Source organism: Manis javanica, chromosome 11 (genome assembly GCF_040802235.1).
Source record: "Manis javanica isolate MJ-LG chromosome 11, MJ_LKY, whole genome shotgun sequence".
In the NCBI taxonomy this organism is placed as follows: Eukaryota; Metazoa; Chordata; class Mammalia; order Pholidota; family Manidae; genus Manis; species Manis javanica.
The window spans coordinates 31,669,678-31,684,546 of record NC_133166.1 but is presented as its reverse complement, the minus strand read 5'-3'; the positions used below and the strand labels follow the sequence as shown (position 1 = coordinate 31,684,546).

General features: G+C 40.6%; 1 protein-coding gene and 1 non-coding gene across 2 annotated transcripts; both read left to right on the top strand.

The window, feature by feature from the left end:
* The first annotated feature begins 3,456 nt into the window (after nucleotides 1-3,456).
* EIF4G2 (eukaryotic translation initiation factor 4 gamma 2) lies at nucleotides 3,457-14,474 on the top strand. Its single transcript, XM_073217716.1, has 22 exons — nucleotides 3,457-3,511; nucleotides 3,622-3,846; nucleotides 4,867-4,915; nucleotides 5,243-5,308; nucleotides 5,972-6,112; nucleotides 6,632-6,734; nucleotides 7,428-7,559; nucleotides 7,650-7,716; nucleotides 7,808-7,959; nucleotides 8,318-8,428; nucleotides 8,617-8,700; nucleotides 8,786-8,884; nucleotides 9,146-9,287; nucleotides 9,388-9,548; nucleotides 10,603-10,728; nucleotides 10,848-10,952; nucleotides 11,041-11,256; nucleotides 11,338-11,596; nucleotides 11,949-12,153; nucleotides 12,292-12,503; nucleotides 12,589-12,710; nucleotides 13,648-14,474. The coding sequence occupies exons 1-22, from the start codon at nucleotides 3,457-3,459 to the stop codon at nucleotides 13,711-13,713; spliced, it is 2,898 nt and encodes a 965-aa protein (XP_073073817.1). The 3' UTR covers nucleotides 13,714-14,474.
* On the top strand, nucleotides 10,068-10,209 carry LOC118973909 (small nucleolar RNA SNORD97). The gene has a single exon (XR_005063433.2). It is a non-coding gene; the product is annotated as a small nucleolar RNA SNORD97 (small nucleolar RNA).
* Nucleotides 14,475-14,869: the final 395 nt, after the last annotated feature.

The following is a 14,869-nucleotide window of genomic DNA, read 5'->3' as shown; positions in this document are numbered from 1 at the left end:
GATCCGATAAAGGGTTGACATCCAAAATACATAAAGAGCTCATACACCTCAACAAACAAAAAGTAAATAATCCAATTAAAAAATGGGCAGAGGAACTGAACAGACAGTTCTCCAAAGAAGAAATTCAAATGGCCAACAGACACATGAAAAGATGCTCCACATCACTTGTCATCAGAGAAATGCAAATTAAAACCATAATGAGATATCATCTCACACCAGTAAGGATCACCACCATCCAAAAGACAAACAACAACAAATGTTGGTGAGGTTGTGGAGAAAGGGGAACCCTCCTACACTGCTGGTGGGAATGCAAATTTGTTCAACCATTGTGGAAAGCAGTATGGAGGTTCCTCAAAAAGCTCAAAATAGAAATACCATTTCACCCAGGAATTCCACTTCTAAGAATTTACCCTAAGAATGCAGCACTCCAGTTTGAAAAAGACAGGTACACCCCTATGTTTATCACAGCACTATTTACAATAGCCAAGAAATGGAAGCAACCTAAATGCCCATCAGTAGATGAATGGATAAAGAAGATGTGCTACATATACACAATGGAATATTACTCAGCCATAAGAAAAAAACAGATCCTACCATTCACAACAACATGGATGGAGCTAGAAGGTATTATGCTCAGTGAAATAAGCCAGGCAGAGAAAGACAAGTACCAAATGATTTCACTCATATGTGGAGTATAAGAACAAAGAAAAACTGAAGGAACAAAACAGCAGCAGAATCACAGAACCCAAAAATGGACTAACGGTTACCAAAGGGAAAGGGACTGGGCAGGAGGTGTGGGAAGGGAGGGATAAGGGCAGGGAAAAAGAAAGGGGGCCTTACGATTAGCATGTATAATGTGGGGGTGGCATAGGGAGGGATGTGCAACACAGAGAAGACAAGTAGTGAGTCTACAGCATCTTACTACACTGATGGATAGTGACTGTAATGCGGTTTGTGGAGGGGGGACTTGGTGAAGGGGGAGTCTAGTAACCATAATGTTCTTCATGTAATTGTAGATTAATGATAATAAAATGAATTTTTAAAAAACTATTGATCAGGGACAAAAAAAAAAAAAACTAGCAGAGTGCAGTGGGTGTATTTAAAATTCCATTTTCTATAAACTAAAAGTTAAATTCCAGACAATGATCTCGACTTTTGATATATCCATGATGTGATGGAAACATTTAAAAATTGTGGATCTCTCTCCCACTGATTGAAAGGTAATTGAAAGATGGTGTTTTATCCATATTTATCCTTGGGTTACTCTCTCCCAGCCCAGTTTCTCACATGGAAAGTCCGTAACAGAGGAGTTCACAGTTAGAAAAAATTAAAGATTGAATAAAACCTTTTTATTTTTAATTACTGAGTTTCAAGTTCCCCAGTTAAAAGACCACCCAAGTTTTAGGGCTTAGTAAATATGTTCTTTGAAGCCTAGACTATTTTTTTATACTACTAGATTAATGTGTTATTAGTCACAAAGAATATAAACAAGTTATGTAAAAACATCACATATATGAAAGCATTTTTGCAAACTGTAAAGCCGTACAGAAATTTTTAAAGAAATATTATTCTGGTGTTATTCTGAAGCTAGAAGTGTCGTGAAATTACAAAGTGAAACCTCTTGTATTTGAAACAGCTCACACCATTCACAAAACTAAGTTTCCTCTTTTTTTATCATGTAACTCCAAGAGTGAGAATATCTTTTCCAATTATTAAAGACAAAGTTCAACTGAAATTGACTTAATAGCAATAATTATAGTAATATAGAGAGGGAATAATCAGCCTTATATGTGCAAAAGATCTAAAGAAGCTGGATTTGTCTTAGGAACCTTCAAAGACACACCCTTCTATTACTAGGTTTGAAAGTCCTAAGAAAAACTGCAACACTCTTGAAAATCGTATTAAAACTGGGCGCTTTCAACACTCAAGAGCTGTTTTGACATGTCAAACGTAACCTTGGGTCTTTGAAAATCCTAGCCTTTATTGCACACTTTCCTTAAGTCATACATGTTAAAATACACACATTCTTGCTTTTGATTACACATTGTATCAAGAACTGTATGTTCAAAATTAAGATAGGGAAATTTCTGTTAAGTATATATGGAAACAGCTCATTTTTGTATAGCCAGGACTCCATTTTTGGATAGCTCTTATGTCGCAAACGACGGAACACTTCATTTTATGGTAACCTTCAAAATATTACCTGAGAAGTGTAAGTAGTTCAACCTGCCGGCTTTGAAAAGCCTAATCCTGTTTGTTATGATGGAACTTACATAAAATGGAAATATACAGTTGACAGTCTTCGACGTTCTTAAAAACAAAGTAACAGAAACAAAAACCAGGAGCTAGCAATTAAAGTCCTCCAAACGGCCGCGCTCCACAAATACTTCTTCCAAAGAAGTCTGGTATATTTTGGGTAGCCCTCCGTGATCACTGGGCGGACAGTCCTTTAGGGAAAGCTGCTAGTGTGAAGTACAAAGACAATAAACCCCTTCCTTTCATTCCCTCTGCAGGGGGTAGAATAAATAGGGAACTGAATGAAGTCTTATTTACGTATTTAGGCGCACGGTCTTGTCTCGTGAACCCTACTCTGCCGAAGCCGAACACTTGGGAGAGCAATAGTGATTCCCAGCGCTGCGCCCCGGGGGCGCCTGGCCTCAAGCCTACCGGCCCGTCCGAGGGACACCCGGCCTGCAAGGGGCAGTCAAGGTTCCCTGAGGGCGCCGGGAAATTCAGTGCTCTTCACACGCTACGGACAAGAATCAGGCAGGGTAGAAAAAAGGCGAATTTCTTCCCCAGAGTCCTGGTGACAAAACCACGTAGAAGGGAAGGAGGGTAGTATATATCGGGTGCGGGATAGGGAGTCAGGGAACAAAGAGACAGGAGGAAGGGGAGACAGTCACACCAACGCAGGCTCAGAAGGGCGCTCCGACTTTACGCAAGTGTCCCGCATTTCCACCGTGCTCAGGTCCCGTTACGCCACTGGCTTGGCCTCAGAGCCTTCACGAATATGGCTTTGCGCACTGCGGCGAGGCTGCGCCGCAACCAAACTTGCCCGGTGCCTCTTCCCCGCCTCCCTGCGCGGATTGGTGGCAGGCGGCACCCAGACTACTGATTGGGTAGTGAAGGAGCCATTCGGGACGGCTCTGGTGGGTTCGCCTGCCCCGGAGTGATAAGTTCGGCTTCAGACACGCCTTAGCGCCAGCAGCGAGCCGGAGCTCTATGGAGGTGGCGGCGAGTACCGGGTGGTGGCTGCAGCAGCGACTCCTCTGAGCTGAAAGTTTCAAGTCGTTCCCGACTCCTTCCTCCCCTTCCCTCCCCCTTTTTTGTTTTCCGTTCCCCTCCCCTCCCTCCCCGTCCCCGACGACCGGATCCTGAGGAGGCAGCTGCTGTGGCAGCTGCTGAGTTCTTGGTGAAGGTGAGTGGAGCCACCGCCGCCGAGTAGTGTGTTCCAAAATGGCCGCCGTGCCCCGGCCGCTTCTTCTTGAGCGGCACAAAATGGCGGCCGCAGGCGGAGCCGGGCGGGGCGACCCTTTCTAACGTTTCCACTGCACAGTGGGCACAGTGGGCGAACAATTCCTGTTCGCTTTTATTCTCCCTTTCCCGTTGTTGACGGAATAGAAGGAATCCGACAGATCTGGCTTGTTGCAGTTGGGGGCCGTCCCGTGCGGAGCCGAGCCTGGGGTCGGGGCGGGCCGAGGCGCGGGTGTGCTGCGACGGCAGGGAGCGTGGCGGGGCAGCGCGCGCCGCGACGGGGAGGGACGCGGGCCGGCGGAGAAGGCCCGGCCGTTGGCGCGGGACCAGCCGAGGCACAGGAGTCCCGGGGCCTGGCCTCCCTATGGGGAGGTATGTGGAGCCTCTGTGTCGGCCGGGAGCGAAGGGCCCTCCCAGCGGGCCCCGCCTGGGACGGGAGAGGGAGAACAAGGACTTAGGTCCTTCCGTCCGGAGGCAAGGGAACGGAGAGGCGTCTGTCAGTCCCTTGGGGGTTTACGGGGCGGGAGGGAGCCGGCTTGGAGGCGGCTGGTGGGCAGGAGGCCGCCCTCCTGCCTGGAGAACAAAGAGCCGGGCGTGGGGGCGGCCTCCGCTCCCCCCCACCCCCGACCGAGGCTTGTTCCCGGCGGCTTCGCAGGAAGGTTGTCGGAAGCACTTCCCTAAGTCAAGCTTGGGTGGGAGGAATCCGCTGCTCTTTTGTTCCAGGAAGGGAAAAAGCGGGCCGGAGGTTCCTGTTGCCATGTTGTAGCCCTCGTCTTCGCCTGCTTAGTGCCAGCCACTGTCCACCCCGTCCCTCTCGCAACTTCGCGGATGCCCTCCGTGCGGGGGAGTTTAAAGAATGGACAGTGAAGAAGACTGCTAAGCAGTCTTCACCTAACTCTGAACCAGTCTGTGGGCTCATCTCAGATTCAGTAAAAACTACTGCATTTTCCACATAATATTTAATAAGTCTGCGTTGATAAGAGAATTTTCTGTTGGGTTTCTGTTTCTGTACTCACTTTTAAGGGAAGTACAGTGGATTTTTCAGAGATTAGTCCTTAGCTGAGATGTTCTTGGTTCTATGAAGGTTCTTTGCATTTTTGAACACAAGGAAATTTTCAGGTGGCCAAACAAAATTAAATTTCAATGTCTATTTTTCTTTGAGTGCATTCTATTTTTAGTCTTGTGAGATCTGCAATGCAGTGAAAGTTAAATTAACTGCAGTGCTAGGATCTGAAATAAGTCATAACTGAAGGAGGATTTATAGAATTGTATGTTAACAATATCTAATTTTGGTACTCTTTCTCTCATTCTAGGTTTTTCGTTTCTCCCATCCTCTTCCCTCCCCACCCCAATCCATTAATATTATTCTTTTGAAGATTCTTCGTTGTTAAGCCGCCAAAGTGGAGAGTGCGATTGCAGAAGGGGGTGCTTCTCGTTTCAGGTGTGTGTAGATTTAGTTTTGGCAGTTGCTAGGGAGAAAAACCAAAAGAATGGCCACCCTAAATAATTCTAAGTTAGTGTGCTGCAAGTTTAATTCGTAATGTGTACATTTTTAAAAAGTACTTGAAGTTTCCCTGCCTTCTACTAACTGCCATCTGAAGAATGAATGTCAATTACTTGGTGTTCCATTAGTCCCAAGTTCAGTCTTCATCTGTGGTGTAATTTCTGAAATACAAAATAATTAAAAGACCCACTAGCTTTTAAGTGAGACAAGACGTAATTGGGGTATGTGTATATATATATTTTTTATGTTTTTTCTTTTAAACAGTGCTTCTTCGGGCGGAGGAGGAAGTAGGGGTGCACCTCAGCACTATCCCAAGACTGCTGGCAACAGGTATGTATAAAAAGCATGCAAAAACAGTATTTTATAAAAATCAGATTCACAGATTAATAGTTTTTTGCTAGCAGTATAGTTATGGCAGCAGATGTCAGGAGTCCTAATCTTACGCATGGCATGGTTCTGTTACATATCCTAAAATTAGAGTACCAGTTCTTGATTATTCTTTAGCCAAATCATTTGATGTGAGTTAAAGCTCTCAAACTATTTTATCTTCTTACTCTTTGGATTATTGTTTTCACTGATGTTATTTCTGAAACCAGTTTATTTTCCATACTGACTGGGTACAGCAAGGCAGTGTGAATGCATCATGGTCATAGACATTAGAAAATACTGGTTCTAGAGGTGTGGCTTCTGGACCGGCAACATTGGCATCACTTGGGAGCTTATTAGGAATGCATATTATCAGGCCCTATACGCAGACCCCCTAAAGCAGAAATTGGGAGTAGGCCTAGCAGTCTGTTCACTCAGCCCATCAGATGTTTATGGTACACACTGTTGTTTAAGAATCACTGATGGTGAGTTACTTAGTTGTTAGCAAAGTCGAGAAGAACTTAATTGCCTTTTCTATTTAGAAGAATTTCTTAGTGGTAAGGTATTTGATAGATGTGCCTGGATTCTGTTTAAATTATCTTAATTATAAATGTCAATTTTCACTAGCGAGTTCCTGGGGAAAACCCCAGGGCAAAACGCTCAGAAATGGATTCCTGCACGAAGCACTAGACGAGATGACAACTCCGCAGCAAACAACTCCGCAAATGAAAAAGAACGACATGATGCAATCTTCAGGAAAGTAAGAGGGTAAGTTTATAGGTCTATCCTTTTACTAAAAGGGAAGCAGAATGGTTTGGCTGTATTACTTTTGTGTGTGGTGCTATATCACTCAGAAGGTATTGTCAATGCCCAAAGTACCTATTTAATGAATGTCAGTGTTGACAGTTTTATCTTGATGAGCAGCATATCAGTATTTTGGGACTTAGAGTTGGTTTTGGACATTGAGCTAAAATCCAGAAGCCTTTTATGCTGCCACTTCATGTGCCTGCTGTGGCACAGAACATAATGGTCTTAACTCCTGGAGCTAGCTTTGAATAATAAGGCTCTTGCTCTCGGTTTTGAGGATTTGAGAAAGATTTCTTGAACAGCTGGGGACCCCAGTAGGGTAACGAAGTTTGCTTCAACATCATCTTGGTTGGATGGGTTAGAAAATGAGTCTTTATTAAAGAGCTAATGTAATTAAAAAGATTAACATAATTTAAAAAGCTGTTTCTCAATTCAGTGCTTCGAGTATTAGCTGACACAGTGTCGTCGTTTTTTTCCCAGCATACTAAATAAGCTTACTCCTGAAAAGTTTGACAAGCTATGCCTTGAGCTCCTCAATGTGGGTGTAGAGTCTAAACTCATCCTTAAAGGGGTCATACTGCTGGTAAGTGAAATGTTGGCTTTGACTGAAAGAGAGAGGAAAATACTAAGCAAACCCAAGCTTTTCCTTGGTATCATTGCTTAACAATGAGGTGTGAGCTAGATAAATGGACTTTTAAGTAATGATGGTGTTAAAAAAAACTACCAACTTAATGGCATCAGATTTAAGAGGTGAATTTTAAATTGTTCAGCCACGCTGGAAGAATGAAATAGGGGCTTACCAGCTGACTCTCCCAGGGTTTTTTGTTCTTCCCTCTGGAAAACATCATTTTGGTCTTGGAAATGAAATTGTATGATAGTTGGTATAAGATTAGATTCTGGTGTCTATAGTTTTGATATCCAAGATATTTTCAAATCCTGAGCAGGAGGGGTGTGGCTAATATGAGATCTGTATAAATTGGACCTTTCTGGTACACTGTAATAGTCAACATGTAAGTGCCTCTTATTTTCGGCTGTATGCAAAGCACTTCATATGCATTGTCTAATCTAGTTCATGTAGTAACTCTTACGGAAGAGGTGCTCTTATTCCCAAATTGTAAATGGGTCATTGACAATTGGTCAGTAAGGAATTTATTGAGAGATTTAAGACTCTCAATAAGACTCTCTTAAGACTGCAGGGGGAAGTATTACAAAGGAAGGGTTCTTCCCAAAAATTGTCATATTGAGTAAAAAACTTGTTTTTTACATTGTCCTTCAGATTGTGGACAAAGCCCTAGAAGAGCCAAAGTATAGCTCATTGTATGCTCAGCTATGTCTGCGGTTGGCAGAAGATGCACCAAACTTTGATGGCCCAGCAGCAGAGGGTCAGCCAGGACAGAAGCAAAGCACAGTAAGCGGTAGTGTTTGCTTGCTTATTTTAAAGTTGGTTTGGAAGATTTCATTAACAAAACCTGCCAAATGTCTTTATTATTTCCATTAGACATTCAGACGCCTCCTAATTTCCAAATTACAAGATGAATTTGAAAATCGAACCAGAAATGTTGATGGTGAGAATTTATTATGTTTAATGCTAAGTAGTACTTTGTATTTTCAACTTGATACTGAATGTTGACTTTTTTTCTTTTGTATTTTCTTCAGTCTATGATAAGCGTGAAAATCCCCTCCTCCCTGAGGAGGAGGAACAGAGAGCTATTGCTAAGATCAAGATGTTGGGGAACATCAAATTCATTGGAGAACTTGGAAAGCTTGATCTTATTCATGAATCTATCCTTCATAAGTGCATCAAAACAGTAAGTTTCACTGGGAATTTAGACTTAATCACTGTGTGCATCATTATTAAGGGGAAATTGTGATTGCTTTGTACCATCTGAGTATGTTGGTAGGCTAGTTAACAATTTTGCTGGCCATGTAAAACATTTATTTACATGTTGTAAATGTTGGGAGTATGTAGTGTTTTGCATGGAAGGGTAGAAGTTACCTACATTGAAATTGCTTATTTGGAGGGATTTCTTCATAGAAAAAAAAAAAGAAAGTACTATACTCCTCCCTACTGTAGGAATTACTAAGTCAGTGCAAACATGAGGGAAAGTACTTCATCTAAACCAAGTAAGATATTGTCAACATCTGGCATTTTACTTCTTTTGGTAGCTTTTGGAAAAGAAGAAGAGAGTCCAACTCAAAGATATGGGAGAGGATTTGGAGTGCCTCTGTCAGATAATGAGGACAGTGGGACCTAGATTAGACCATGAACGAGCCAAGGTATGTGTGTTGCTGACAGAAACGGTGTGAGTAGCTTGTCTTACTTATACTCAGCTTCCTTGTGGTATTATAGGGCATAGCTATATTTAGTCATTAACCTTGATTGTAATTCAGAAGTCTTAAAAGCCCTTATATATACATTTGCCATAGTTCTTTTCTTCCTAATCAATGTATTTTTCTTTTATTAGTCCTTAATGGATCAGTACTTTGCCCGAATGTGTTCCTTGATGTTAAGTAAGGAATTGCCAGCGAGGATTCGTTTCCTGCTGCAGGTAAAACTGGTTTCTTTAAATGTGTTGTTCGTAAAGCTGAGTTTCCATTCAGGAATACTGAAACGAAACTATTCTTAAATTAAAGGACACCGTAGAGTTGCGAGAACACCACTGGGTTCCTCGCAAGGCTTTTCTTGACAATGGACCAAAGACGATCAATCAAATCCGTCAAGATGCAGTAAAAGTAAGATAGTTACTGTTTTCTTCTTGAAATCACTGGGTTAAATAACTTCATAGTAGCACAAGGATCCTTAATGCTTATTTGAGACTTACTGGTAGAGCTTAATGTATTTAGTGTCTTGAATGCCATTTTTAGAGAAAGCTCTACAGAAATTATATAAATAGCACTCTAATAGTCTAGAAGTTCGTGTTTTCCCTAGTGTAAGAATTTTAGTTTTTTGCAGAAGTGTCCAGAATCAAATGTTTATTCCCTTTATTTCAAAAGGATTTAGGGGTGTTTATTCCTGCTCCTATGGCTCAAGGGATGAGAAGTGACTTCTTTCTGGAGGGGCCGTTCATGCCGCCCAGGATGAAAATGGATAGGGACCCACTTGGAGGACTTGCTGATATGTTTGGACAAATGCCAGGTGATTATGAACAAAACTGTGGTTTGGTTAAGTTAAAATTCAGTTTAGTATTTTTTATAATAATAGAGTTGTAAAGAATTGTCCATGAATGTATTTTAAGGTAGCGGAATTGGTACTGGTCCAGGAGTTATCCAGGATAGATTTTCACCCACCATGGGGCGTCATCGTTCAAATCAACTCTTCAATGGCCACGGGGGACACATCATGCCTCCCACCCAGTCGCAGTTTGGAGAGATGGGAGGCAAGTTTATGAAAAGCCAGGTGAGAAAACATTTAAGAATGTTAAGGCAACAAGTGTTAGATCATGAAATGTGTGTGATTTTGGCTTTTTTAAAGTGTGGGTGTTTTAGTGTCTTTTTTTCCTAAACCGTATTTACCCCCGTGATGGTTACTTCAAGCTGGGCAAAATGCTTATCTTTTAAGATGAGTAAAATATTAGTAAAATCACATCACTTTATTTGACAGGTTAGTTGGGTTTGGTTTTTGTTTTGTTTTGTTTTTTTAATTCTTCCCTGTTGAATCTTTTACTTTCTCTGGAGAAAATTCAATTTAGTTCTCCTTATGGCTTATGGAACCCTTATTATCTAGACTTTCTTTCTTCTTTTCTGTAATAGGGGCTAAGCCAGCTCTACCATAACCAGAGTCAGGGACTCTTATCCCAGCTGCAAGGACAGTCGAAGGATATGCCACCTCGGTTTTCTAAGAAAGGACAGCTTAATGCAGATGAGGTACATTTGCCTATGTTACTTATATGCCGTAGTCTGTCGATTCAGAAATCTATTGCCCGATGATTATAAAAAGACGCGTTATTAAGAGGACTTAATGCTGGAGTTCTTTAAACTTTCATTCTTTTCTGTACTTCTTTTTCTTTTCTTTGGCTGTCCAGCGTCCTATGAGTGAAGATTATGAGATATGAGGGCAAGCCTCTTAAAAGTATTCAGTTAGAGCAAGGGAAACGATTGTCAAGATTTTGATTGTGATTTCTCTGTACATTACTTAAATACATCTTCCAAACTAATTAGAATTTTCTGGTTTTTAATATTTTGGTGATGCTTATCCAAGGAGAATTCTGTACAAATATAAATAGTATCTTACTCTTGAGTGGGTCAGATCTTTTTAAGTTTTCTTGCCAGAAATGAAACATGTTAACTGGAGTGAAGCCTTCCCAGTTACTTGAGAAACTGACATTTGTACCCTAGATTCTATAGTGTTTTCTACATACTGCATTAATTTAGAATTTGGAATGAAGTGTATTTAGTTTGCTAACTGCATGTTGTTAATTTGGGTATCTGTTCTGATTTGTTTTTAATTCTAGATTAGCCTGAGGCCTGCTCAGTCATTCCTAATGAATAAAAATCAAGTGCCAAAGCTTCAGCCCCAGATAACTATGATTCCTCCTAGTGCACAACCACCACGCACTCAAACACCACCTCTGGGACAGGTATGAACTGTGGTGTGGCAACATTTCTAAAGGTTTTTTTGGTGTTTTGTGTATTCTATGGGCTTTTTTTTTAAAAAAAGTTCACTAAACATTTTTTCCTATTACACTGTTGGTTTTAGACACCTCAGCTCGGTCTCAAAACTAATCCACCACTTATCCAGGAAAAGCCTGCCAAGACTAGTAAAAAGCCACCACCATCAAAGGAAGAACTACTTAAACTAACTGTAAGTGTTCAATAATCCCACAGTCTAATTCATGGAGTAAATTTGAGGTAAGAAGACATTGTAAAAGATACTTGGGTTGTGTTTTCAGGAAACTGTTGTGACAGAATATCTGAATAGTGGAAACACAAATGAAGCTGTCAATGGTGTGAGAGAAATGAGGGCTCCTAAACATTTTCTTCCTGAGATGTTAAGCAAAGTAATCATCCTGTCACTGGATAGAAGCGATGAAGATAAAGAAAAAGCAAGTTCTTTGATCAGTTTACTCAAGCAGGAAGGGATAGCCACAAGTGACAACTTCATGCAGGTGGGGCACTTCTCGGATTCTGTAAGAGTTCTCCTTCAATTTGAATTTGAGAACTAAGCTGTGTTCTGTATTTCTTCTAAGGCTTTCCTGAATGTACTGGACCAGTGCCCTAAACTAGAGGTTGACATCCCCTTGGTGAAATCATACTTAGCACAGTTTGCAGCTCGTGCCATCATTTCAGAGCTGGTGAGCATTTCAGAACTAGCTCAACCACTGGAAAGTGGCACCCATTTTCCTCTCTTCTTACTTTGTCTTCAGCAATTAGCTAAGTTACAAGATCGAGAATGGTTAACCGAACTTTTTCAACAAAGCAAGGTCAATATGCAGAAAATGCTCCCAGGTAAGAGAATGCCAGGGAATTTTTTATATATACATTATGTATATACATACACATACCACACACACACATAAACTGATTCTAGAGATTTCTTAGTCCCATGATTGGATTTATGTAGGTCAGACATGTAATTATCCTCTCCAGATAAGCATGACCATTACCACAGGTAGACTTCATCTTTATTTTAAAAAGAGAGGTTATTATGATTTAACTACTTCCCTTTGGTCTATAGTTTTTGCTGGGTTCTTTATTCTATATGAATCTTACACATTTGGGAAATCATTTGTAAAGCTCTTTTCTAGACCAGTCACATAAAATGAACTAGCTGATGATGGAAATGCCTTTGTCTCTTCAGAAATTGATCAGAATAAGGACCGCATGTTGGAGATTTTGGAAGGAAAGGGACTGAGTTTCTTATTCCCACTTCTCAAATTGGAGAAGGAACTGTTGAAGCAAATAAAGTTGGATCCATCCCCTCAAACCATATATAAATGGATTAAAGATAACATCTCTCCCAGACTTCATGTAGATAAAGGATTTGTGAACATCTTAATGACTAGGTAAGATAAAGTTGTGGTCATCTACCTACAATACAAAGTTAGGCCTTATTTACTAGAGAAAGGTCCACAGTGCAAGGGACTAAGAATTGTCTGTTTCAAAGTTTTTGGGTTCTTAAAAGATCTCTTTCTGTTATGCAGCTTCTTACAGTATATTTCTAGTGAAGTAAACCCACCCAGTGATGAAACAGATTCTTCCTCTGCTCCTTCCAAAGAACAGTTAGAGCAAGAGAAACAACTGCTGCTTTCTTTCAAGCCAGTAATGCAGAAATTCCTTCATGATCACGTTGATCTGCAAGTCAGTGCCCTATATGCCCTTCAGGTGCACTGCTACAACAGCAACTTCCCAAAAGGTGAGGGGACAGATACCAGAAGACTGGTGAGTACAGGGCACTTCAACAGCACACTGAATTGATGGGGTTATGTTTTCTCTTCTAGGCATGTTACTCCGTTTTTTTGTTCACTTCTATGACATGGAAATTATTGAAGAAGAAGCCTTCTTGGCTTGGAAAGAAGATATAACCCAAGAGTTTCCGGGGAAAGGCAAGGCTTTGTTCCAGGTAAATAATTTGTTAGAAATTTGGCCATTTCTTTGCTTTTTAAACTTTAATGATCATTTAAAACTCGAATACAGGCAAAATAGTCCTAGTAGTTTGTATATACATACCATTCTGCACTGTATAAGCTTTTTTAAGGTAGGCATGAAAGGCTTTAATCCTAATGTTGGGTAAGATGTTAAAAGTAGCTGACTTTATTTTAGAAGTAAAGGTACTTGAAAGATTGAGTTTAAGCTTTTAAAATGTTAGAGGAGATAAGAAAAATCAGAAGTGATCTCCCCTTTACCATCTTACTAAGTGGAATTCTGGCCTAGGGGCAGAACTTTATACCTTGGGGTTTTAAACTCAGTGCACATTAATAATCTGAAGAGTGGTTTGGGATAAGTCCTGGAACCTGCCTTTAGAGATTCTGATTTATTGGGTCTGTGTGTGGTACACAACCCAGATGATTTCGTACACTAGTGTCCCTGGAGACCAGAGAACAATGGTTTTATGGTATCTAGGTTCACATTAGCTTTATGAGGATCATCCTGTAGCAAGTTAGTCTTTGCCCTGTTCTTAAGGTATCTGATCCAGCAGTTCTGGGGTGGGGCTTGAAGTGTGTTTGGGAATCTTCCTTACTCCGCAGTACTGCTGACAAGCAGGCTCAGCAAGAGCCACTCCCACACTGAAATCTGAAATTGTAATTAGAGCAGTGTCAAAAATGACACTTCACTAGCCGTAAATGACTTACATGTTACCCAGGTACAAATAAACCACTTCTCAAATACTAATATACAATTAATTTATTTGTAGTATGTTCTAGAGGCTATTTTTGCGATTGTGAAAGGAGTCCTATCTGTTATTGGGTGGGTTGCTAGTTTGATCCTGAAGACTATTTGAAGTTTTCATCTTTTAATTAAGTACTACTAATTTTGTTAAATTCTAAATTAAATCACAGGTGAATCAGTGGTTAACCTGGCTAGAAACTGCTGAAGAAGAAGAATCAGAGGAAGAAGCTGACTAAAGAACCAGCCAAAGCCTTAAATTGTGCAAAACATACTGTTGCTATGATGTAACTGCATTTGACCTAACCACTGCGAAAATTCATTCCGCTGTAATGTTTTCACAATATTTAAAGCAGAAGCACGTCAGTTAGGATTTCCTTCTGCGTAAGGTTTTTTTGTAGTGTATGTCTTAATCATAGTCTACCATCAAATATTTTAGGAGTATCTTTAATGTTTAGATAGTATATTAGCAGCATGCAATAATTACATCATAAGTTCTCAAGCAGAGGCAGTCTATTGCAAGGACCTTCTTTGCTGCCAGTTATCATAGGCTGTTTTAAGTTAGAAAACTGAATAGCAACACTGAATACTGTAGAAATGCACTTTGCTCAGTAATACTTGAGTTGTTGCAATATTTGATTATCCATTTGGTTGTTACAGAAAAATTCTTAACTGTAATTGATGGTTGTTGCCGTAATAGTATATTGCCTGTATTTCTACCTCTAGTAATGGGCTTTATGTGCTAGATTTTAATATCCTTGAGCCTGGGCAAGTGCACAAGTCTTTTTAAAAGAAACATGGTTTACTTGCACAAAACTGATCAGTTTTGAGAGATCGTTAATGCCCTTGAAGTGGTTTTTGTGGGTGTGAAACAAATGGTGAGAATTTGAATTGGTCCCTCTTATTATAGTATTGAAATTAAGTCTACTTAATTTATCAAGTCATGTTCATGCCCTGATTTTATATACTTGTATCTATCAATAAACATTGTGATACTTGATGCAGTTGCACAATATGTGATTTTTAAGTAAGACCCACATATTTATGAGGAATTGTTTGCTTTGTAGGTTAGGAGACCAGTTTTAGCTTGAAGATTTACAGAACTTTAAACTTCATGAGACACAAAATTCAAGGTGGTTATTCAAGGATCAGATTACTTACTAGAAGACCTCAGTCAGTAACTGCTGTTAAGGAAGGCAGTGCTGAGGTCAGGTCTCCTGAATTCTGGGCACTACTACTACATAGCAACAAACTTGCTGAAACACACTGATCTCTGAGACGCAGACCACCCTCATGGCCAAGACAAGCACAGGTATTCTGCAGGTGGAGCTGCCAGGAATGGCCCCTGCCTGGGAAGTTTTCTAGAAGCCCTGTGCTAGCCCAGTGAAGTTTGCT

Excerpts from the sequence above, each read along its gene's own strand:
- EIF4G2 (XM_073217716.1), top strand. The coding sequence starts at position 3,457 with ATGGCCGCCGTGCCCCGGCCGCTTCTTCTTGAGCGGCACAAAATGGCG. Across the intron at positions 9,549-10,602 it reads GCAAGTTTATGAAAAGCCAG|ATTAGCCTGAGGCCTGCTCA; the intron begins GTGAGAAAACAT and ends TTTTAATTCTAG. Across the intron at positions 12,154-12,291 it reads GTGAACATCTTAATGACTAG|CTTCTTACAGTATATTTCTA; the intron begins GTAAGATAAAGT and ends TCTGTTATGCAG.